The sequence below is a fragment of the Strix uralensis genome, chromosome 15 (assembly GCF_047716275.1).
Source record: "Strix uralensis isolate ZFMK-TIS-50842 chromosome 15, bStrUra1, whole genome shotgun sequence".
Lineage (NCBI taxonomy): Eukaryota > Metazoa > Chordata > Aves > Strigiformes > Strigidae > Strix > Strix uralensis.
In genome coordinates, this window is record NC_133986.1 from 16,524,419 (window position 1) to 16,549,284 (window position 24,866).

A 24,866-nucleotide genomic window follows, 5' to 3' on the forward strand; every position below is an offset into this window, starting at 1 on the left:
TGTTACCATTTTCACAGATAAATCTGCTGTTTAGGCCTCTTTGGTATATCCTACCACAACTACTGCAAAGTTCTCATCTCTGCACCCCAAACCTGCAATGCTCCTTCGCAACCCAAGGCAGCTGCGGATGACCTTCTCATGGACATGACCACATCACTTGCTTCTCGACAGCCTTGTCCTTCACCTGCTGTTCCGGCACATCCAAATCGCTGTCCTCCTTCAGGCCCAGCCTAACTGCATTCCCTCAGTCCACCCTTTTCTGCTGAGCACCTTGTGGTCCCTACCGCTTCCACACTCCAGCAGCATTCCTCAGCCATATACCCTTCAATCACACGTTTCTCCCCCTCATCATGACACGACCTCCCATAATTCATCCACAATGGCTCAGCTTTCCAGGCTCTCTCATAAGCTCACTCCTCCTGAGGCGCCGGCAGCAAATAAAACAAAATGTGGAACGTGTCTACATACCTCTGTTGCTTCCCTTCCACACAACCGCCTCCCTGCTGTTCTTCAAGCTCCTCGCAGGGCAGGAACCGGTGTTTTTGTAGATGTGAAACTTCCTTTGGCAGCCTCCTACCAGCCCAGGTGTTAGGGACGGAACAAGTGAAGAGGGAAGGGAAAACAAGGGAAAAGAGAAGATGGAAAAATGGAGCAGGTGTGTGGGACCAGGTAAAGGCACGATGCGGTAGGAAATGCACACCCGGGCACCATTGCACGGGACGTGGGAAACCTGTGTCTGGGGGGTCTCGAATTGCGCCCTTCAGGGAGTTCAGTCCGCGAAAGACGAGCACAGCCGGGACCTACTTGAGGAGGCTGGAGGGGTCACCGGGAGCCCAGGCGGGGCAGCGCCGAGAGCCCCGCGCAGCCCCGGGGGGACGCTCCGCGCCACTGCCGCGGCGCTCGGGGAAAGGGGCCGGTCACCCGGGACGTGGGCGGGGGGGGAGGGCGCCCTTCCTCCGGCCGGGGGTACCGGAGCAGGGCGCCCTGCCCCGGCACCGGCGAGGAAGTACGGGACCCCGAGGGACCGCGGGGGCCGGCGCTAGGACCCGGAGAGTGGCGGCGCCGGGGCGGGAGCAGCGCGCCTGCGCGGGGCTGTCCGGCGGGCTGCACCGGGCTGCACCGAGCCGCCCGGCGGCGGCGGCGGCGGCGGCGGCGGGAGGAGCAGCGGGAGGGGCAGCGGGAGGGGCAGCGGGTCCCCGCCGCCCTCACCGGCAGCGCGCGCGGCGCGGCGCGGCCCGGCCGCAGGGGCGGAGGCGGCGCGAGGGCGGCGCACGGCGCTGTCCGTTCAGCACCGCCGGGCAGGGCGCGGGCAGAGCCCCGCAGACCCCGCGGGGGCTGCAGCCGGCCCCGGGCCCCGCCGCCCCCAGCCCAGCGGGCAGCGCCGGTGCCGCGGTTTTTCTCCCCTCTTTTTTGTTTTCGTTCTTTCTCTCCCCCCCACCCCCACCCTTTTTTTTTTTTTTTTTTTTTTTTGGTGCTTTTGGCCACGTCCAACCAGGGAAGGGCCCTCCCCCTCCGGCACGTCCCCGCGCCCCGGCACCGCAGCGCCCGCGCTCCCGGAGCATGGCCCCCTCTGCCCCTGCCCCTCCGCCGCGGCTGCAGCTCCCGCGGCCCCCGCGGCTCTGACTCCCGCGGAAGGCGGTTGCAGCGCCGGGAGCGCCCGGCACCGGCTGCCCCGCGGAGCGGCCCCCGGGGCGCAAGAGCGGGCCGGGGCCCTTCGCCCCTCCGCCGCGGGCCTGCCTCGGGGCCGGAGTTAGGCACCGACTGCCGCCGAGCAGCCGTCCCCGTAGCGGCTCGCTGCCTGCCGTGCTTGCCTGGATGAGTCTGCGACATGCCTAATAAGAGACGAGATGGGCCAGGGCGACGAGAGCGACCGCATTGTGATCAACGTGGGAGGGACTAGGCACCAGACTTACCGCAGCACCCTCCGCACCCTGCCCGGCACCCGCCTGGCCTGGATCGCCGAACCCGATGCCCACAGCCACTTCGACTATGACCCCCGCACGGATGAGTTTTTCTTTGACCGGCACCCGGGCGTCTTTGCCCACATCCTGAATTACTACCGCACGGGCAAGCTGCACTGCCCCGCGGACGTGTGCGGGCCCCTCTATGAGGAGGAGCTGGCCTTCTGGGGCATCGATGAGACCGATGTGGAGCCCTGCTGTTGGATGACCTACCGGCAGCACCGCGACGCCGAAGAGGCTCTGGACAGCTTTGGTGGGGCGCCCCTGGATAGCAGTGCCGAGGACGGAGACATAGATGGCACCGGAGACTCTGGTGATGGTGAAGAGGAGCTGGAGATGACAAAACGCCTAGCACTTAGTGACTCCCCAGATGGCAGGTCTGGGGGCTTCTGGAGACGGTGGCAGCCCCGCATCTGGGCGCTCTTTGAGGATCCCTACTCCTCCAGATATGCAAGGGTAAGCTATGCAATCAGCACCCTCATCAAAACACTTGAACCTCCCTTCCGTCCCGCTTCCTCCCAGCATCACCAGGGTTATCTCCAGTGTCAGAGCAGAGCAGCCATCCGTGTGTGTAGCCGTACAAAAATCATGCACGGGCTATGGGGACATAACCCACGCTCTCAAGCAGGCCCCACGCACGGGGCACGAGTGGACACCAAGGCATGAGCTCGGGTACTCGTATGTGGGCTTCCAGAGACCCTGTTTTCTAACGGGCTCCTAAAAACCCACAGCCTGGGGCAGGGTCCCATTCATGGGCCAGGGAGATCTCCATTATACCAGGTAATTCCCCTCCATGCACAGATTTTCAGTCAGTCATCCCCCAGTAAAGAGAGAGAGGCCTCTTATGAGCTAAGGGCTCTCTCCCCTTTACGAGATGGAGAAAAGATCACAGGAGCAGGCAGTCCTTGGGAGACCAGGGGATTTGGAGAGTTTCTCAGCCTAGACTGGAAAGGGAGTCTCTTCCTTTCTCCTTTCTCATACATACCATGTTAAATATTTATGATCATGCTTCTCTGAGACTGGGTGATTCAGTTCCTCACTTACTTCCTCACTCTGTCTTTTCCCTTGTGGGAAATGCAAAGTATTAATCAGAGGAGAGGGTTCATTCATATAGAAGGGACGCTGTGTTTGACAGGTTTCTTGCCTGGCTACTGAAGGACAACTCCTCCCCTCCTGGTGCCTGCGGTTGTTTTGGAAAGGGAATGCACACTGGTGCAGTTCACAGCGTAGCTGTGGATAAAGATGGTCTTAAACAGTCACCCAGCTCCTCTAAGTAGGTACCTTTCATGTCATTACATATAAGGATAGGTACATTAATTCTGCCTCTGAAGTCAAAAGTAAAGAAAACACTTCAGGAGCAGCAGCAGGATTAACCCCCAAGATATCCAGAGTGATAAGCAGGGAAATAGATGAAGGATAATGCCTTTGCAGAGAAACTGGTTTGGATAGGTTTTACTCTCTTAAATGTACCTTTGTTACACCATAATTGCTGCCAGCCCTCAGCAGGGATGAGTGGTGCTTTGGTGTGGGAGGATGATCAGTGTTCCTGAGAAGGATCAAAGAAGTGAGATCAGATTAGGGAGCAAATGGACGGATGGAGGAAAGAGAAGTGGAAATGCAGGGACAGGGGAGCTGGTTGTGTATGAATGGGTGGTGGAAGAGCAGCTGCTGGAGACTTTCGGCCTGAGCAGAGATCTCCAGCAGGGAGCTGCCAGGTCTGCAGGCTGAATGAATGGGGAAAGCTGGAGCAGAGCCTGGAGTTATATCTTGGTGCATTTCTAAAGATTCTTGTTTGCATACCTGTTAGAGATTTCCTCCCTGAACAAATAAGTTAATATTTTAAATGAATTCCTTTAAATTGCATGGAGGATAAAGGAATAATAAAATATTTACCATGAGATGAAAGGATGATGTTGTTGAATTGCAGCTTTCACATCCCTGATTTCTGCCAAGGGAACATAGAAACGGAGAGGAAAGGCTGGAGGGTATCCTTCAAAAGGCTTAGTTAGCTTCCTTTAATCAAGCCCAATGTTAGCAGGCGTTGATTTGAATAGCAGATCTCTGGTGCGCAGGAATCTGTTGGTAAAACACATTTCAAGTCAAAGCAGTGTGCTTGTCCAAGATTTTGTGGAATGGTCCAAAAGCCAAATGGGTAATGCTGTCCCAATGAAAAGGATACGAACAAGAGGCTAAAACTCCCTTTTGCCTGGAAGCTTTATGATATTTTAGGTCAGAGGACAAAAATCTATAACCAATATTAAGAGTCTTTGTGCCGTACAAGCTAGAATTCTAGGAGGATATAAATTCCATTTTCTAATTCTCTACAGGTATTTTCATTTAGGAATAGGCATTTTGTGAAGTGATTTGGGTTTGTTGGGTTTTTTTTTTCTTCATTGGATGTTATACCGTTTATTCACAATTATATGTGCATACCTCATAGAATTCAACCCCTGATTTACTTCTAACTTGTTCTTTCCTTAAAGGATTGTTAAACTAGAGAAATATGAATTCTGGGCAAAGTTGAATTGTATACTGAATATTTCATGGGTTAAATATGATTCTTTAACTTGTATCTATGGAGACGTAGGCCGTATGCATTAATATTTTGCATGAAGGAAGATGGCTTTCATCATCAACACATGCACACACTGTCCATTAAGAAGACATTATAAGACACTTAACATTTTCTAATAAAAGCCATATGTTATAGTTATGGATGTAAAAAGAGATGGGAGTTTGATTTATGCTCCTGTAACCTAACACAGACATTGCAAAAAGACCTTAAACTCACAATAGCTAATTTACAGTAAAATAATTGACAGCATCATTAACAAGTGAATGGTATATCAAAGCAATCATTAGTAGATTCAGGCAACAAATCCACTGTTACCTCACTTCTAATTGCGTACGCTACTTTTGATTACAAACTGTATTTCAGTCACGCAAAAATTTAAATTCACGTTGCCATTTTGCCAAAAAAGTACATCACAAGAATTTTGTCATCCTAACTGGATCCGAGACTTGTACTAATGGTGATTAGTATATACATGTTTGGTGTTTACGTATGGCACCAAAATGTATGTCAAAATAACATCTTAATATAAGCATCAGTTTACATAACCATTATACTGTTACACTTGGGCAAGTAAATGGAATATAGTATATGAATCTTAAATGAAAACCTGCATATCTGAATAAAGCAACATTTATTTGGACTATATCTGGTACGCTAATTTAGTGAATGTTTAAGACCTGTCTATGGAAAGCTCAGCATTTACTCAAATCTAGCCATTGTTGGAGCATTTTGATGGACACTGCTTACAAACAAGTAAATTTGAGTGTTTTGCTTCACCAGCACCTAACTCATACTAAATGACATCTGTTCTCATTGTAAACAGCCAGGGGAGACTGGAAGAACACTTGTGTATGTCAGGCAAAATCAGCTAACTCTGCAAATTTTTGTCTGTTTCTAAACTTACTTTGATAAAGCGTAAGGTCCCAGTCACTAATCATTTGTCTTTAGGTGCAACATAGTCAACAGTTTCTTGTTAAAACAACAGTGGCTGAGTTTAATTAAATTCTTGTTTTCTAAACACTAATTTTGTAAATAAGGTAGTTCTTTCTAAAAAGATTAAATACTATTAAAAAATTGCATCATCTTCTAAATCTGTAATAAGAAAGGGTAGATTCTTTCAAATCACAGATTGCCTAGGACACCTACCTTAATAAGACAAATGGGTGTCACACTTCTCCATAATTTAAAGAATCCACATTTGGATAACAGAGGCAAAGTCTGGTACCTGGCGGTCTGAACAGACTAACAGATAAGGTGATGGAAAAGATCAGATTTACAGAGATACTGGGACAGGCATCTGGGTGGGTTTTCAAAAGCATCTGATCAGGCAGCTAAATATCACTGCATGTCAATGGATATTGTGCACCTAAATTGGTGAGACGTTTCTTTAAAGCTTATTAGATCTGTCTTCGGCATGGTCAGGCAACTTTGTAAATTTGTTTTTCATAAGTAGGCGCAAAGGGGCAAATATACTCAGAAACACACAGAAAGCTACACAGATACACTAAAGCAGCATATCTGAGAGTTCCATTGTAGGAATTCCTGCCTTCTGCACTCACTAGAGTTCACAGGCCCCCAGTACACAAATGCATGAAAAATATTTTCTTAGCATCCTCTCTCCTTTATATTTATGTCCAGTCATACTGTTCTTACACTAGCAAAGCTCCCACTGACTTCCTGGGGAGTTTGGCCTGCAGGTATCAAACACCTTTGCCCCCCCTTCCTTCTCCTCCTCCCCAGCAGGACAAGGTTGTGTTTGTGTTAATTCACGGTCGTTATTAGGTTAGTCAGTGCTTGGGAACCAGGAGCTTTCAGCTGAGATTCTCCGCTAGTGCTCACATTTAAACTGAATGGTTAAGCTTCATTAATGAACTCTCAGGAAAGGTTTTGTAGTCCTTCCAAATAAACATTTTTCTGTTTTTAAATAAAAGCTGGTTGGGGTCCTATGGAAAGTCCTCAACAGCTTGACTTGCCATCCTGGCATATGCTATACAGTTCTGATCTGGAACAGGAAAGGCTTATGGCAAAACTCTCACTCACCCTTTCCTCATGTTCTCCCTTCAAATCCTGCAGAAGGATCTGCTTTCCTCAGTGGGTGATTTCTGAAGGACAAGTTTCCGACACTGAGAAGGAGACAGGAAAAAGGATAGTGAGGAAGAGATGAGGAGAAAGGTATTCCCCAGGGATTTCTTCCAGGTTTCTTTTGTACATTCCAGAGCATTTCAACCTTGCTGTGTTCATTTAAGCTGATTTTTCTCTATATAAATTACATCCCATAGGTACGAGGAAGCTTATGGGATCCTAGTTCCTGAATAACCATACTGTCTCGAGGCTTAGAGGCTGGGGTGATTTCTGCTCATCCTTTACCCTGGCCCAGCTCAGGAATTGGGAAAGTATTAGGGAGTGGGAATGGATACTCATCACCCTTCACAAGCAGTGCTCATTCTGCAGCCGTCTGGCACGGGACACACTTCACAGAGGAGTGAGTGCTCCACGGACAGTGCTCAGGGGGCTCCCACTGAGCCTGAGGTAGGGAGAGAAAAGAGGAGAACCACCCCACATGCCTTCCCCTACCCACAGCCACCCCTCTCCCCAGGGAGGGATTTCAGCAAAGGGGCCCTGATGGAGCGGCTCACCCACCTTGGGCCTTTCTGCAAGGTCTCCCCTGCAGAGCTCTATCTCATCCTGCACTGAGGCTGGCTGCAGTAATTCTCACCATATACTTTGACAATTAACGAGACAGCCTAATTTTAACTGCACGCTGCATTACAGCTCTGGAAAAATGAGAATCTTTCCACACTAAATGATATTTCCCCTGCACTTGTAGTATAATGGAATTACAGATAGACATCTACTAACTACCATTCTATCATTCATTATTAATATAGTTCCTAAAATCCCATTTTATTCCTATTTTCTCCCATCAAGGGACATGTTACTGCAAATCCTTATATAACCCATTAGTAAGCATGTAAGTGTCCTGTCCAAAGAAGCCTTTGCAATGCCAGCTAGAAAGTGTTCGGCGCTCACACCAAGTCCCACAGTCAGTCCCTATTGAATTAGCCAAGGTGGGAGCGGGCACACTCACAAATAACTCCTGGGAATTGTCCCTCTGACTTCAAGAGTAATAAATTTTAAAACCACCACAAAAAAAAAAAAAAAAAAAAGAGAAAGATCACAGCAGCCATGCAGAATCATGACTTCATTGGTTTGAGTTGTTCAGAAACACACAGGAAGATATGATGTCTGCCCAGAATATCTTACAATCTCTTTGAAGTCACAATCTCACAGGGAGATGAGAGGGATGATGTTATCCACCTGACAAATCTATGGCTAGCTAGTACAGACTTAGCAGTTTTAATTCAAGGAAGGTTTTTTTTTAAATCCATTTGCCTATTTCCAATTTTATTTCTATTATTCTAAAACCTTAAAAAAGAACAGCATCTGTTGCAATTTTAATTTTTTTGTAATCTTACTTAATTTTAATGTTTCTAGGTTACAAAATTTACTTGATTTAGCCGAGGCTGTGATTGTATGGATCATACCATCATATGCATACACATGTATATGCCTTCCTATCACTGCCACCTCCTACGATGCTGAGTGGGATTTCCATATGAGGAAGGACTTCAAAATTAAACTGTCCCAAAATACTTCTGAAAATGTAACCGTGGTGCCACTGAAATCGATATGAATTTAGTGACTGGTTTCAGTATGATATTTGGTCCCTTCTCTCTTTAATCCATCCCTTTCTACCTTCAATTATTTTCCTTGCCCTTCTCCTGACATTTGCTATTTTGGTTATGGTTAGGAAAAAAAGTCAACAAAATACTGATATTCTCTGTTGGTATATCATGAGCAAAGGATAAAAAGATCTGTGGATCAATTATAATATTTCTATTTTAGAACTGCTCACAAAAATGTGGTATATTAGACTATACCTAGGAAAACTATTTTTCCATCTTGTTTTTCCTTCTGCTGTGCAGTCTAGTATTCAATGGTATTCATCTTTCTTATTTGTAAAAATACATGACTGATCTGTGTATATTTATGGTAGTACTTTAGTAAAGTCTATACATATTGCCTTTCTTTTAACATAAGGAGAGATGTTAGCAAATCAGCAACAGAGGGCCCAGCCTAACTGTTATTGAAATTCCGTGCCAAAATTACCACCAACTTCAAGGATAGAAATGAATTTTCCTGCAGCATGGTTCAGGATAACAAATTAATTGCAGTGTGCTGCTTTTTTAATAGATACATTACATATTTCTATTCCAAAGCACTGAAGCGCAATAGATCTTAGCAATTTATTAGGAACATACATATATTCAAATATGTATTTTTATAATAATTTAAAGACATGAGCATCTTTAGCACATTGCATCAAAACACAGAACTCTAATACTGACAAAGATCTTCCTGATCTTACAGGCCTTTTTTACTACAAAAGGCTATAGAATACATCCCCATTCAAACCACATGCCTTCAATTAATGGTCAACCAAATCGTATCCAAGCACTGTATTTCATAATAAAAAGGGCAAGCAGGAGTATTCCGACTGAAAAATTGGGCCTTAATTGATAATCAAGTGCGTAATTCTTTCTCACGCAAATACAGACTGCAAAAGTGACTTTCCATTTTGTACAGGCTTGATTTTATGAAATTTCAGTGCATTCTTGGGGGATAAGACTAATAGGACAGCCATTTTGAGATCTTTGCAATTGTATTACAATTAGCTTCTCAGTTACTATATGCTGAATTTGATCTGAGGAAAGAACAGTATTAGAAGGCTGACTTGGCTTTCTCTACTGAATATTGCATTACATAAATATGTGATTCACTCCAAATGGTACACAGGAGTGTTAGGATCGGATGAAATCAGAGAAATCTATGAATCTATGGAGAACCACCCCCTCCCTCTGGAATATAAACCGAATGCTGTCATTTCTAGAATAATTTCTACATCTCTCTCCTGTGCTCAGTAAGGACTCAGATTTTGCTGTCTTCCCTCCTACACTTGTAGTGATAGCTTACTCCAGGAATATCCCCGCTTCCTTCGGGCTGAGAACAAGGTACTACCCAACATGGGTAAAGGTGAAAGGACCAGGCCCTAATTGATTTTCATTTCTTTCAGATATGATTTATAAGATACAATGAGGGCTCTAATAAATCATGCTATAAAAATTATGAATAAATCTCAGTCCAAGGCTTTTTGCAGTGATTGCTTATGATGTAAGACCCTTTAATGACAGTAAGTTAAAATTGCATTGTAATGGCCCTTTGTAAATGCAATAAATCTCCAATTTCAGTGCACTGCGGACAGCCAGCGATGTGTGTGCTGCACATGAGCTACCAACACAGGCACACGCTGCTGGCACACACTTACATAATTATGTTGATACTTCAGGAGCAGCAGTAAATCTCAGCACTGCTAGATTTACTTTGAGGAAATGTTCGGTCAGGACCATTGTGGTGTTGTGACTGTATGAAATGGTTTAAAATATCCTACTGGCTTTTGAAAACCCAGGAAAGAATGTCCCTTTAAGAAGCAGTAAGATAGATTATTTGGTTTTAAATAACAAAGGCAAAATCTATTCCTACCGAGTCTTGTAATTTCCCAGAGACAAATACAAGTTAAAACAGGCATTTTGGTCTGCACAACCAAACCGAATCCGTCTTCTTTCCTGAATTTCCTGGATCATCTACTCAGCATTCACAATTAAAAATGTGCACAGAAATACACCAACAGGATAACAGCTCCTTGTTTAAACTGCAGCAGAATCCCTATTCCTGCCCACCTTTGCCCTCCAAAAAACACATTTAAAACATTACTTGCATTTCCCTATTCACATACAGAAAGATGGGACAGTTCGGGTTGCCTATTATTTGACATGCATCACAAATTCTGCTGCAGATTTCACTTTGAAAATTCATTGCAATAATTCCAATTCCCTGTTGTATTTTTCAGTTTGGATTCTTGCAGTCTTCATTATGCTGGATCAATTGGCAGGTATAGATGGTGGAGGCCAGTTTTGTGATTTATCCAGTTATTAATTAAACGAAAACCTTCAATCAGAATGCTTCTAATTTGATAACAGACTTAAAAAAATACAATAACAGGAAGAAACCCCTAAAAATGCTGAGCACCTACAACATCCAGCAAAGGGAGGTCACGTCTTAGAGCAGAAAAGGACACAGGCAAGGAGTTAAGAGACCATCAGTAAAATCCCTCCCCCCACCTCGTAGGGCCACTGCCACAGCTACCACTGATTTTTGTGGGATGCAGCCAGAGACCCATGCAGACCTATTTCTGGCAAAATTTTTGAGGACGAGGACAACTGTGTAATTGCCACAACACTCAATGCAAAAGGGCTTGCCTTCACAGCAGCCTCTGATCTCTACTCTAAAAACAAGAGATGATATCAGCCACATTGTGCTATTCCTGTTTCTTTTTTTAGCATGGATCTCCCCATTGCTTCTAGTGTGGAGTTTTGCAAGAAATCTAGTGACAGTACGTCTTAGCACTTCTTGGGAATGTGTCCTGCATAATGCAGAACTGATTTTAACTCAGGCTTTTTCAGTAAAGCACTTGTAAGGACAAACCAAGAACAACCTAACCGTGCTATGATAGCTCAACCAATACCAGACTGAGTCAATTGCTGGGGGGTGGAGGTGGTGTTTGGTTTTCTTTTTTTGGGGTGGTAGCAGATCAGCTTAGCTCTGAATTTTGCTTAAGCAATATTGAAATTTAGTGTTCAGCTGATAGGAGTTCAGTGTTTATCCTACCAAGAAGTCCCAAAGGTGCTAGTGATTTTATTAAAAGACCTAATGTAAATTTCAAAACTGTATAGATTACTTGAAATGTTAGTTATGTCTAAGCAGCAGGAAATCAATAGTGCAAAAGTGCATTCACTGTTCTAAAGAAAACATCTTTTGGAGAACCGCTCCGCTAAGAAAAGAAGTTCAGTCTACTTTGTAAGTGTCAATGACATGGACTAAATGCAAATGAAAAGTTTGAAATTCAATAGCAATTCTATAGCATCTTCAACTCCAAACCACAAATTCATCTTCACATATGTACTACTGTCAGCTACAGCAACCCCTAAAACTGCACATTTACAGTCCTCAAAGGATATCTTGACTAGGACGGCAGAGCAAGCCTTTGATCGTATTAGGCGGTCTTTAACGTTCATTCAGAACAGTCCGCACATGTCCACAGAAATATACAGACCTACATGGTGTGAATTTACTAGAAAGCAAAAAAAAAACCTCCCCAAAACCTGAGATTTGGACAGATGATTGCAAGCAACTGAATTAGTGCGGCTTATCAAGTGAGCATTTGTTAGCCAATCTCAGTAAAGTCATTATTTGTGCGCCCTACTTGCTTGCACATTAGCTTTGAAGATTCCTCTCAGGGGTTTCAGCTAGCATCTAGAGCATGCCAGTAGTACAAAAGCAGGCCATATTCATATAGCTCAGCAAATGAACGTTTGCAATGGCACAAGCACACAAACACCACATTATATTAGCTCATTAAGCCACGTCATTCGGGTATGCTTCAGCCCTTCTCATTTTCTGTGAATTTTACTGTGTGTGGAATCATACAAGACATTGAATCTCAGTATGTCATTTTCAGAATAGGAAAACAATTTTTCTCAGGTTATTTGATTTACATTTTTTCTTCTCTCCCTTACTATGAGTTTATTGCAGTAACTAGCACCATAGGGTTATAATCTCTGTTGATACCTCTAAATGCTATTACCAAAAAAACAGCAAGTTAACAGTAAACATCTCTGGGAAGAACTTACACTATGCTCACACGTAGTGTTTCCCAAACCAACCTGGACTGGAGCAGAAGATCACCCAAAGCTGTGATTCTTCAAAAGGTGCGGTCTGCGTCTGAGCTGTGCCAGCCAGTACGAAAACAGCAGGGCTGGGCACCCACCGACTCTTCCTCACTCCTGCATCACAGAAATCAAGCAGTCAGTTCCTACATCTTCACTTCTGAGGCCAGACTCATGAAAGGATGTAGCCATGTGAGTTCAAAACTTACAATTCCCAAAACACTAACCCTGCAGATATAATTTTTTTAAATGCATATTAAAATTTCCCAGTGCCTACAGTATTGTTTTGCCTGTGCCCAGAACTGCTTTAGTATTGTTTGCTGCCTTATATCAAAGCCTTGTTAATGCCCATAATTTTTCTTCACTAACAGGCACAAACGTTTAAATGTACTGGCCGAATACACACTGAATATAAACTGTTTTCAAAAACGTGCTCAAATGAAAACGGGAGATGATAGTAGTGTGAAAAAGTTCCCCAGAAGCGATAAACCAGTGATTACAGTTTTTTGCTTAGAATGTGAAATTTCAGGTTTAATATCTTCCTCCAACTACAGGATTTCAAATTTTCATCTGTCTCTGCTCAAGAGACTTCCCAGCTTCAGACAGCTGCATAATCCAGGCAGTTAGTGAAGTTGGTCCAGTTTGCACGGCATGAGGAATTCACAAACTGATACACTGGGTATGTGGCAAGCAGCATTTCCTAATAATGTGGAACTAAGAAGCTGTTCCTGTAATTCTGGGCTACTGAATTCAGCAAGATGAATAGTAGAAGACAGATATATGTAGTGACATTGCCAGACACAGTATAACTTCAGCGTATGACAATGATGGTTTTTTATATTCAATCACTCACTAGTGTGAAGCCAGTTCCTGTTAGGAAGTAACTATATGTTGTCATCATGCGGTTGACTCCGTTGTGCAATGATTAGTGATCTCTGTGCAGCCCCTATGGAGAAGGAAAATACAAAATGCACAAAAAAGTATGAGATGATACACAGAAGTAGAGAGAACGTTTTCACCCCAGAGTCTAAGTGGTGCCACCATGGTGAAAAGCGAGTTCCCAAGTCACTGTAAGGACACATCACATAATTTGTTTTGAAGAGAGACCTATGTTTCCCACAGCTATCAATCTGTCACCTTTCAGTCATGCCATGTAAACACAAGCATTCTTAAAATCTCTGAAGGCTGCTTTTTCATCAATATTTTAACATAAACGTTCTTTTAATTTAAATGGAAATTGATCACTTACTTTTTATTACTTTTGAATAAAAGTGCATTATCACCATTAAAGGAAAGCAATCTCAATTAAAATATTGCCAGGATAAATTTAACTTGGAAAAGCAGTAGAACAAGTCTTTGCAAGATCAGGGTCTTTTACAGCACGTATGCTTTAGCTCTGGTATTAACAACCAACACAGAAGTGATCAATAAACATTCTAGCTATTACATTTGTGATACACGTAATACTAGTTCAAGATCTTACTGGAAACTGTGAAGAGTATATTGTTAAATATCCCTCTCTAAACTGTAGTTTACCTTATACAGGAGTCTTGCCAGGGGCTCTAATGAAGCAGAGGCAGTTCTGCAGTTTTACCATCTGTTATCAAATCCAATCCTGCTATAATAAACACAATTGTATTAGAATTTCAAAGTGACAAACATTGAAAAAATATTTTCTTTCATTGTTTAAAAAGCTTTGCTGTGCAGTCTAAAGAACAAAATGTTTGGACAATAAATAAAACATTTTAAAAACTGATTTAATTAAAAACAAGATATAGCAAAAGAACAGTGATAGAGTTGTTCTATATAACCACAACTCAACAAAGAGGTATAAATAAGAAATCATGTTATATTCCACAGCCTTCAGATTTGGATTTTAATTCAGGGTAACATGCCCTATTTTTATATCCTGCAGAAGGAATAAAGTCAACAAAAAGCCCCTTTGAAATATCAATGTCATTGAAAATTTTAAAAATGCTACATCCGTGCTATCAGATATAGGACCATAGGACCAAATTCTAGAGTACTTAGGAACTGAATCCTCCTATCCCTCTTTCTATCCTAAGTAAGGACCTGCAGGGTAAAAACTCCAAAGAACACTACAGTTTAGCTTCACTTATGTGCAATGGACTAAAAATGAATACTTAATATTTATATGAATCATTGTCAGTGTCAAGTAAAATGAAGCTTATAAAAATAGAACCAAATCAGGGAATGAGTTTTAAGACTCAGTGGGTAAATGCCTCTTTACGTACGGTATTATTTATAGATATTTTTCTAATCTGTTCTGTCATCTTGTCTCTTAAATTATTAGAAAGGAAGAAAGGAGGAAATACAGCAAATGTAGATGAAAGAGAAACCTTACTGGGAACTGTGGCAGGAATATGAGCAAAAGCCAGGAAGCTTGGAGCTGTGTTCCTAGGCTTCATGTTCTCTGTAAGTTGTACATGAAAAACATTCCAGCCTATTTTGTAATTAAATTTGTACATTTTATTTTTTTTAACTACTCTCTTGCAACAAGAGGAATGGTGTTTTCAAGACACTGTGTTTGGCATCCAAAAGACCCACTACTGCACCTGAAAACACGCTGAAAACAAGCTAATCACAAGCAGGTTTCAAACACTGGGCTAAGTCTTGTGTCAGTGGTCTCACTAAGCTTTGGACATCCTATAGCAGCAAAAATCCCTTTCCGATATAAATGTTGATCTCACAGAGGAGGTCACAACAGGAATTTCAGCATCAGATCCTGATTTTCATAGCTTCCTTTGAAGTCAATGACAGCTGCAGATGGTCTCTTCAAGTTGATCCCCAAAGCTAGGTATTGAAAACTTTTTAAAATGTCGGTGTGGTAGCTTTGTGTGTCTAGTTATCATCTGATAAGGAAGCTGACAGTACTAGTATCTCCCCGCATCATGAAGGTTCTGTGAGTCTTAACCAATTATGAAAATACTTTGAAAAACTTCTACAAAAAGGACAAAATATAAACAAAATATTATATTGAATTTTAAAGTATTCAGTATTGAAGTGCAAAATACTCAAGACAATTAGGATGAAAGTCACCTTGTAAGAAAATTCAAAGGAACGGGACACATCCACAAAACTTCTGCTGGGTTCTTGCAAATAGGGGAAAGTTATCTTTCACATGTAGGAATCTGGGGAGGTCATCCTTATTTTCATTCTTCCAGGAGGCAGAGAACTCTGCTATGAAGCTATTAAAGCCATTTGTTCCTTTATGCAGAGACTCACATTACACAACCTCGATCAGATAGGAATTAAAACTGGGTAAAGCAGGCATCTGCTCTCCTCCCTGGATCCATAACGAGGTTCTGGAATACTGCACAGAGGGACTATGTATCCATAGGCTTTTGTTTCGATTATTCGAGTACCGTTCTTACAAGCACCAACATGAAGTACTTTTTTGTACTCTCTTCATCCAAGGTAGGATTTCAAAGTAGCTGTATGTCTGCTGAGAACACCTCACACAACTGCTCTTTAATTTTATGACATTTCTTGCAAATATAAGCTTTCCCTGCTCTTGACTTCAGCAGCACGGTCTAATTCAGACCAGTGAGAAATTTCATCTTATCTCTTTTTATCCTGATTGTCCTAAATCTATTTTAGAAGAGGTACATGTTTACAGGTGAGAATTGCTGTAAATTTAAGCAGAGATCCAAGACATGAATGTTAGGAATGACAGCTCTTCTTTTTTTTTTTTTTTTTTGTGCCACAAGGATATCTGATCCCATTGTTCATCCCAATAGCCAACCAGGGTTTTGGTAGCTGTGAGCATATCATTAATTCTAGTAACTGCAAAACTTACAGTAGAAATCCCTTTCTGTGTCATCCCCTGTTCCTCACTTTGACAACTTTAGCAAAAGAACAACAACAACAACAAAGATAATTCTACTGTGAGCTTGTACGTGACTGTCCACAGACAGCAGCAGCAGTTTGGTCTAAAGATCTTCCTACAAGAGCTGTAATGTACACAGATGGCAAAAGGGCTCAGAAATACACTCATACAAATGCAGTAGACAACTTATGTGTGGAAACTATGTTCACAAGCCCTGTACCATGTTTATTGAGAGACCAGAAGCTGTATTTCGAGAGGCGTATCAATAAAGATTTGGATGCAAATGGAAAAAAAAAAAATCTTCTCATTCACTTCCTGCACTGCATATGATACTAGCTGTAATCAAGAAAAATTACAAGATGACATGAAGGTATCAAGCTGTATGAAGCTGCTAGTGCTCACTGCAAGTGCTCACACAATTCTGCTATTAAAATGCCCACAGGCCACAAAAAATGCTCTTAAGCCAACTCACTAGCCCAAATTATGAATTCTTCTTGTTAACAAAACTCACCACAGGCTTGCAGCTTAGGGTAGAATACATTTTTTCTTAAAATACACCTACCTTCATTGAAATGCTAAGTAGTCAGTTGTGGGTTTGAATCTCCCAATATGCTGAGGCAGTGATTTTATTTTTTAAACACACACATAGAAAGAGAGGAGCCAAAAGTAAAGTCACCATGCATGTCACCAGCCCCTCTTTAACATTTATTCCACAGCCTTATTTGTCTTTCAAATCCAGCTACTTGTGAGGGTTGCGAGGGAGGGAAAAGGTTGATGAATTTTTTTGGGTTTGTGTTTTTGGAAACTTTGCAGACGATGTTTAGGGAGCCTCCTCACAATACACAGACTTTTTGGCTAAGAAACAGGTTTTGGAGTATCAACAGCATTATATGTATTCTGCAGCTTCAGATCAAGAGCTGGTCAAATAAATGTAGATACATTTTCTTTTTGGCAAGAAAAGATATTTTTCTCCAATTTCTCCCCCTCCTCGCAAAGAAGGTTTATTCAGAGTTTCTCCCTTTTCTCCACGAGAAAAATCATGAAGTTTTTTCCCCCCCAGTATTAGTTTTTCTCCCCTCACACTTACTTCATAAAAAAGTGAAAATAAAAATGGTAGTCAGAAAGAAAGAACAAACCAGCAAAGTTTAAGAGGGAATCACTGAAAGATAAAAAGCAAAGAATTTTCTGCACAAAATTTTGCTAAAATCTTTGGTTGAGGAAAAAGCCTTGCCAGTTTGAAGTCTTCAGGACAAATATGGCAAATTCTGTTGAATATTTTCAAGGAATAAAGGATCTCTTTTTTTTTTTTTTCTTCAAATTGCTTTTGTAATTTCAATTGAGTTATTTAAAAATGCACATCTGCTTGCAGTCCTTTAGCGTGTTTGAGGTAGGGTTTGTTTGTTTGTTTTTAAATCAGTTGAGAATAAAATCAGGTTTCCATGCAGATCAGGAAAACACAGGCTTGCTCGTGAATTTTTCTTTAAATGATTCTCAGCCTGGCTCTGTGTTTCTCTGGCCCTTTCTAGACATGAAACCACTCTTCCTTTTAGAAAGATCATCATCTTGTCCTTCTGATTTTTGGTCTTCAACCCAGAGGCTGTGCACCAATTCTGTTTTTTAAACAACTTCTTAATTGTTGTTGCATAACTGGTCTCCGGCTCACAGAACATGGAATGCTATGCAGTGGAGGAACTGCAGTCATCGGATATTGGAAGGAGACCTACAGAAAATAGTGGTTCCAATGTAAGCAGTGAGAAGGTAAATGCCTGGTAGGATCTAGCACCAGCAAACAGGAGATGGGAGGAGGCTTCAGAATTACAAGAACAAATCACTGTGGTGAGAGGGAAGTCTCACCCTCCTAGGTCACTAGACATTGAAGAACACATAGCGTTGGGACCCTGAAAAGGGAATGTAGGATGACAAATCACTAGCTTGCTAGTAGAGAAACAAGAGTGTCAAGAGCTTGAAATCTCAGACTGTGGCAATTTACAGCAAATCTTTTTCCAGCAAGGTGAGAACAACCTAATCAGAATAATTCAAACAAGTTAGCAATATCACAGAATCATTCAGGTTGGAAAAGACCCTTGGGATCATCGAGTCCAACCATCAGCCCTACTCTACAAAGTTCTTCCCTACACCACATCCCCCAACACCACATCCAAAATGCAGTACATTCTGCATGTGCCACAAGCAAGAAAGCAGTCCTCACAAGAGCCCAGGAAGAAGAGAATTTGCAGTAATAGATTTTGTGGTAAAAAAAGAGCATGTTTTGCTGTTGTGAGCTCACCAAAGAATAAAGAAAAGGGTTAGCCTCCATAGTGAAAAGCCTCATGTATTATCACCAGTGCTAGCTCTGCAGAAGCCTTTGCTGTAAGAACATTTGAGGATTGTGGATGATGTATTCTGATGCACTTAGTTTTTTCTGTGGCCTATGAAGGTTGAACACCTTGATGACTAGCTTGGCAGGGGGTAAAATAAAAAAAAAATTAAAAAAAAAAAAGAGAGAGAGAGGCCAACTTCATCTCTTTAATTGCTCTAGGGCAGAGACCTAGCCAAACCAGCTTTTCCTCTTAGGAGTCCTGCACAAGAATTATGGCCTTCACCACACACACAGACTCCTTTCAGCTGTGATCCAAGACTGAATGGGATTTCAGGAGAAAACAACAACTGGCCTAATAAATATATAGGGCATTTGTGGAAGGGAGAGGGAGCCACAGGCAGAGCCACAGCCACTGTCAGGCTAAAAGATGCCTTGCAAGTTTTGGCAGCAGTCCCATAGGTATTATTCTGGAGGTGATTCTCATTGTGTGTTAAATCCAGGGACAAATAGCACCCCTTTGCCCTTGTTTGCTCACATTAATTAAATAAAAAAGAAGTCTAGAATAAATGGGCAATCTTTAATTGAGAATAATATACTGTCTAATGAAAAGATGTGGCTTGCTAATGTATTCTGTTCACTGAGAACTCCAGTATGGATATATGTTTAAGATTCAGTGGCAAATACAGCGATGGAGTTGAAGCAACAAGGAGAGATACGGCAGCAGACAGCAGCAGTACCATCTTGTGTAGGAGGCACGGGAATGCACCAACTCTTGATGTGACTTCAAATGTGACCTCTGGCAAGTCACAGCTTCTTGATAGTGATTCACATCTATAATCAGGATAATAGAATATTATTTATCTACCTCTTCTGGGTATTGTGGAGACTAATTAATGTTTGCACAGTAATTTGGAGATAAATTTGAGATACTGGATGAACTTCCAGTATCATGTTTGCTTTAAGCAGGTGAAGTGAGGACATCTTTTGAGAAGTTATTCTCAAAATAAATTAGAGGGATCAGAAGGTAATCTTATCTTTGCTTCATTCTGATTATTCAGCATTCCTCAATAAGATCAACAGGAAATGAGAAAGCAAAGCTTTCGTGGATCAGAGAGGTAAAATTTAGGAACATTTAACAGTGTACCTACAAAACCTTTCTAAACAAGAGTTAAAAATTCAGAAGATAACGTTTCATCTGGAAGAGCAAAAAGAAGCTGAAGACCCACCCAGTAGAATGTGCATAGTGGATTGACAGATCCACTGAATAACTTTTACTTAAACAATGAGAAAATTTAAAAATGGAATACATATATCTCCAAATAGACATTTTAAAACAAAACATACAAAATTAAAGCACTAGCAGACCCTACATTTTAATTGGCTTCAGTCTGCAGCAACCTCATAAAGCCACAAAATAGTCTAAGTGAATTAACCCATTTTCTCCATAATCTGGGTATTCTGAACAGAGATTTCAAATTGAAGGTGCAATTTATACATCAGTCCTGAAGTGGCAATAGAATGAACCCTTGATTTTTATCTTGGCTGTTGTCAGAAAACACGTTGCCTTCCCAGAACAGGCAGACTAAGTATGAGCTGAGAGCTGTGTCTAGCAAAGCGGGCCTCTTCCAAGAAGACCAACACCCTACAGTACAAGATGCCAGAGCAGATGCTGTATATGCTGAAGCCTGACATATGCTGAAGCTTCCTGAGCTGTCAGAAAGTCACAAAGCATACTGGGAGAGTCACCTTTTCCTCAGCTGGGTTGGCTTTATCTCCAAGATCATTTTTATATTATGAGACCTCTGACACAAAGGCATCAGACAGATATTGAAGATAAGCTATTTGCTTCCTGAGGAAACATTCAGCCAGAAGTGGCAGAGGTTCTGTTACAGATCAGGATGAGAGGCAAAGAAGTCAAGACAGACACAGCAGAATGACCCTTGGACCTCTTCTGCCGCTGGAGGTATGTTGGGACAGGGAGTAGCCTAGTTATTCCCCTGAAGACTCAGGGAACAAGGCAGATGATACAAGAGTTGCACATCTGCTTTGTAGATACCAATCTCTTTGAAAATGCCCTTTGACTAGGATGCAGGCCACAGAGTGTGTTGGAGATACACGAACAGCACAACATCCAGTTGCTGGTGCCTCCTTCCACCGTAACAGTCTGGTAATTCTTGCTATAGGCGAGCAGAAAATGGCTAAGTGCCTTTGGTATTGCTCAGGGGTCATTGTGTTCCTCAAAAAAATGCACTGCATTTTAATTAATTCTAACTCATATTTACCCTGGTTTTATTTCTTTATGGCATACAGGGATGGCCTGAAATTGCTTGTATTCTGGTTGTCCAAGGGATCAAAAGTGTCAAATTTGACCTCCTTTTTTTTTGTTTTCTGGAGTAATTCCTGAAGGTACCAGGAATTACTCCTTTTCCAAATGGAAGAAAGGGAAAGCTGCTGGGATTTTAACAAAACCCACCTTTCTTCCCCAGTGTTCACTGATTATAATTAATATGAAGTTAATCAAAACTCAAAGCAAAACAAAAAAAAAAGGTCAGAAAGCAATTATATTAGAAATATGTTCCCCAGTCAATTGCTTGATTTTCAGGCAATAGCAATGTTGTAATTTCAATACTTATGCAACCACCATAGAATTTTCTAAGTCTGAATTTAACTTCAAAAGCAGAAACTTCTCACCAACCAACCACTTCAGGTCCAAGCCCAAGAACTTTTTTCTCATAAGGGAAAAAAAAAAAAATAAAAAAGAAAAAAAAGAAATGAGCTTGCTTTTAAGTCTCCTTCACACTTTCAGCCTCCTCAGATGCCACCACTGCATCACAGAAGAAACTATCAGGCACCTTCCTCCCTGCTTAGTACAGATCAAGTCAAGGGCACTTTGAATCATCCGGGAGACACTGCCTCATAGCACTCGCAGAAAGAAATCCTCCAGGGAAATCAGTTTATGGCAGATTTCATATTGTGCCAGGTTAACAGCATATGTATCCCTGTCCTTTTAGTACAGACGGGGAGGAACAGTATTTGCTAAAGCTACGTAGCCAGAAAGCATACGTTAAAAATACACACTGTAATCAAATGTCTGTTTGTAACATTTATGACTTGGCAGATTGACTTGCACTCATCAGGCACACGCTTTGATGGTTAATTCTGAGCCCTTAATGCAGCAGAGCAGTCTTCTATCTGGCTGGTGTCTATCCTTTTCAAAAGGCAAAGGAGTGCATAAATTATGTTTAAAAAGAGGTAGGCATTTTCTACCCACAGTGTAGAGTCACCGTAGGTGGATTATTATCCAGGAATACCAAAGAGGTAGGAAGTCTTTGAATTAACCCATTCTTTATAGTCTCCTTGCCTGCTATTGTTTTTACTGCCAACAGCCTGAAATTATCCATATGATAGGATTTTTTCAGGTAGTTCAGCAGCACAGCAGCTCCATTTCAGACAATCGGCAGGAGTTAAAGCCCTAAAGCAAAGAATTTATTCTGTAATAATACCAGGTAAGCCCTGCAGTAGCATCCAGTTGCCTCTGCTGATGTTGGCAACTATGAGATTGTTCCAGTTTACTCCTGTTAATATTTCCCTCACCAGACCCTGCACTACAAATGCCATATATTAGCAGAACAGGATGAACTCTAAACCATCTTACAGATGACCAGCAGGATTTTAAAGCCTATTTCTTCTGCAGTATCTTTACTACTGGAAAAATAGAAAGCAATAGCTTTCACACTGCAAACCAAGACATTTGTATGTCAGGATATGGGCATGACCTTTAGCTAATACAAACAGGCGTGGAGATGTTCAGCTGAACGGAGCTACCTGCAGTTACTCCAGTTGAGAAGTTGGCCTTCTACATGGAGCTCAAAGAAAGTATTCTGAATAGTGATAAATAAAAATAATTGGCATCAGGGCTGAACATTCCTAAATTCCAGTGATTTGCCTACAACTTGCTGACAGGGAGCATCTTCAGAAATAGGACCTATAAGAATAGCCCCAAAAGAGGAGGATTTATAAATGTTTAAGATGAGTTTTAGATTATCTTAGGTATCACTGTTTAACTTCTACATTTAGTGTTTATGCAAAGAGAATATTTTGCTTGTCCATAACATCTCTTTTTTCCAGAAATTCAAAATGCTTTACAAAAATGACTTAATCCTTTCAGTACCTCTAGTGAGATATGTAAGTATTCTTCCAATTTTCTCACAAAACATGCAAAGTGAGGCACAGAAAGATCCCACTTCTTTTGCAAGCTATTCAAAAGAAATAATTAACAGAAATGAGAAAGGAATCCTGCCTCCCACTGCTTAAAAACAAAACCCCCCAGTTTTCACCAGACTCACAAGTGTGAATATGTCTGAACAGGTCAAAAGCAATAATACTAAATCCAGGAGTACCCGTGCTGTGCTTAGTTCCAATGGATGCTGCTCTAAAACGTAGTATTTCTTCTCCCTGAGAATGGTAGCAAAGGCTCAGTATTTTCCAGGCAGATTGGCACCTGTTACAACATCTTGGTCTTCCCTGAATACCGATCTTTGTTCGCTAGAAAACAAACAAATGTCTTAAACTCACTGAGTGCCACCAAGATGCATGCAGGGACATAGGCTTGTCCTCATCCCCTCCTGACCACACTCAGGGAGGAGGCCAAGAGCTGCTGGCCAATGCAGCCTCCAAGAGAGAGACCAGGCAAGGTGAGCCAGACCCACCTTTTGAGAGGGGATCTTCTGCTGTTGCAATGAAAATAAAAGCTGCACCGTGTTAGTCAACAGAGCTGGTCATGCTTGAGGACACGAATGAGAGAGGAATCCCTCAAGAGGGGAGTGGAGCGCAGAAACATTTCACTCCTCTCCTCGGCAGCAACATAGTAGTTGCCCCTCCCACCTTCCTCCTTGCCCTCCTCTGCAGATGTTACCCTTAGTGACTTGGCCATACTGGCTTCCAAGATGCTCAGTTTAAAACTGTTGCCCATAAACTGAAATTCTTATTTCTACTCTGAACTTCAGGGGCACTTGGCTGAATTTCCACCACAGTCAGACATTTCCTACCCCATAACAAAGGATACTAAATAGTACCAGAACTCCTTCACTTTCCTTCAATACTATCTGCATGGGATTGTCTAAAGGTCTCATTTAAAATCCCACACATGTGGGATTTATCCCTTCACATTCCTATTTCTGCTTATAGCAATACTTCAGTTAATCAGTTGAGATCAGCCGTCATACATAGAGCATTAAAGTTCAGGCACCTTGCTAAACAGAAGCCTGGGCAATGACTTTCTGACTACCTTAAACTCCTGAGGTAGGTCTCTGTTAAATAAAGCACTGCTCAGCTCTTCTCCTGGAGTTCTTGAGTAGTAGTCGCACTTTGAGAGTTGACCCCCACCACCCTGTACTTGCTGGTATAGCCGAGCTGAAATTCTTATCTGTGATCTTGTTGGGGCTGCAATTTTTATTTTGCAACTACTTCTACTTTCCACCCAAATAAAAGAGAATACAAAGAAAGGAGAATTTTATTTTCCAGAACTTTTGTAACACAAATTACAGGGAATGCTTTTAAGATAACATATGAATTAAGGGCACCATCAGCATAAATCTAAATTCTGTTTTGAGACTACCAAATGCTGCTGCTCGGGAATAGCTAGATATAGAGATTTCCAAAAATAACTTTTCTACCGTGAAAAATTCACACAAGAGTCCCACAAAAAAACCCCAAATTATTTAAAAAGCGTACTACAGCCTTTATTATTTTATCATCCTGAATGTTACTCAGTATTTTCTTGAAGGAACACTCAGAGGGCCCAGTAAAGAACAAGGCCATGCTATGCTAGCTCATTTAACTATGGAGACTGATATTGTTTTCAATGGTAATTAATATGAGCAAAATATCCTTAATTTATATAGATACATACATCCATATATATATTTAAACTCTGAGAAACATTTCCTTCTTTTCTACAAATGTGGAGGCTAGAAAAGACATCTTCCTGCAGAAAATAGATGGGACCTTAAGTCGTCACATCTTTAAATTTAGAAGTTACTGGGATTTTTAATAAGTTTTCATACTCTTCATAAGCCCTGAAATAACATCCTGTTTATTTGTTTCTATAGGTGTGACTTATGAATAATTAATGCCTACACATTTGTGAATATTTCTAAAGCATTCATAAAATAGTTGTCTAACATACTCCACAGACAGCCATTTGCAGTAAGGCCTTTGGCCTTCTCTGTCAGAGTCCACCAATCAGCACAGTTCTCCATTTGCATATTCTTAAATCTGTGCCCCTCTGTAAGAAAAGGATAACACCAGTGGAAAC

General features: G+C 41.8%; 1 protein-coding gene across 5 annotated transcripts in view; it reads left to right on the forward strand.

Annotated features, from left to right (window-relative positions):
* The first annotated feature begins 1,268 nt into the window (after window positions 1-1,268).
* The window catches only part of KCNC1 (potassium voltage-gated channel subfamily C member 1), a 131,254-nt gene continuing 107,656 nt past the window's right edge, over window positions 1,269-24,866 (forward strand). For 4 of the 5 annotated variants that reach the window (XM_074884304.1, XM_074884307.1, XM_074884305.1 and 1 more), the window contains exon 1: window positions 1,269-2,417. In XM_074884304.1, coding sequence (XP_074740405.1) covers window positions 1,848-2,417 — 570 coding nt within the window. In that variant the 5' untranslated portion in view covers window positions 1,269-1,847. The remainder of the gene's footprint in view (window positions 2,418-24,866) is intronic. The other variant, XM_074884306.1, reaches the window with a different exon arrangement.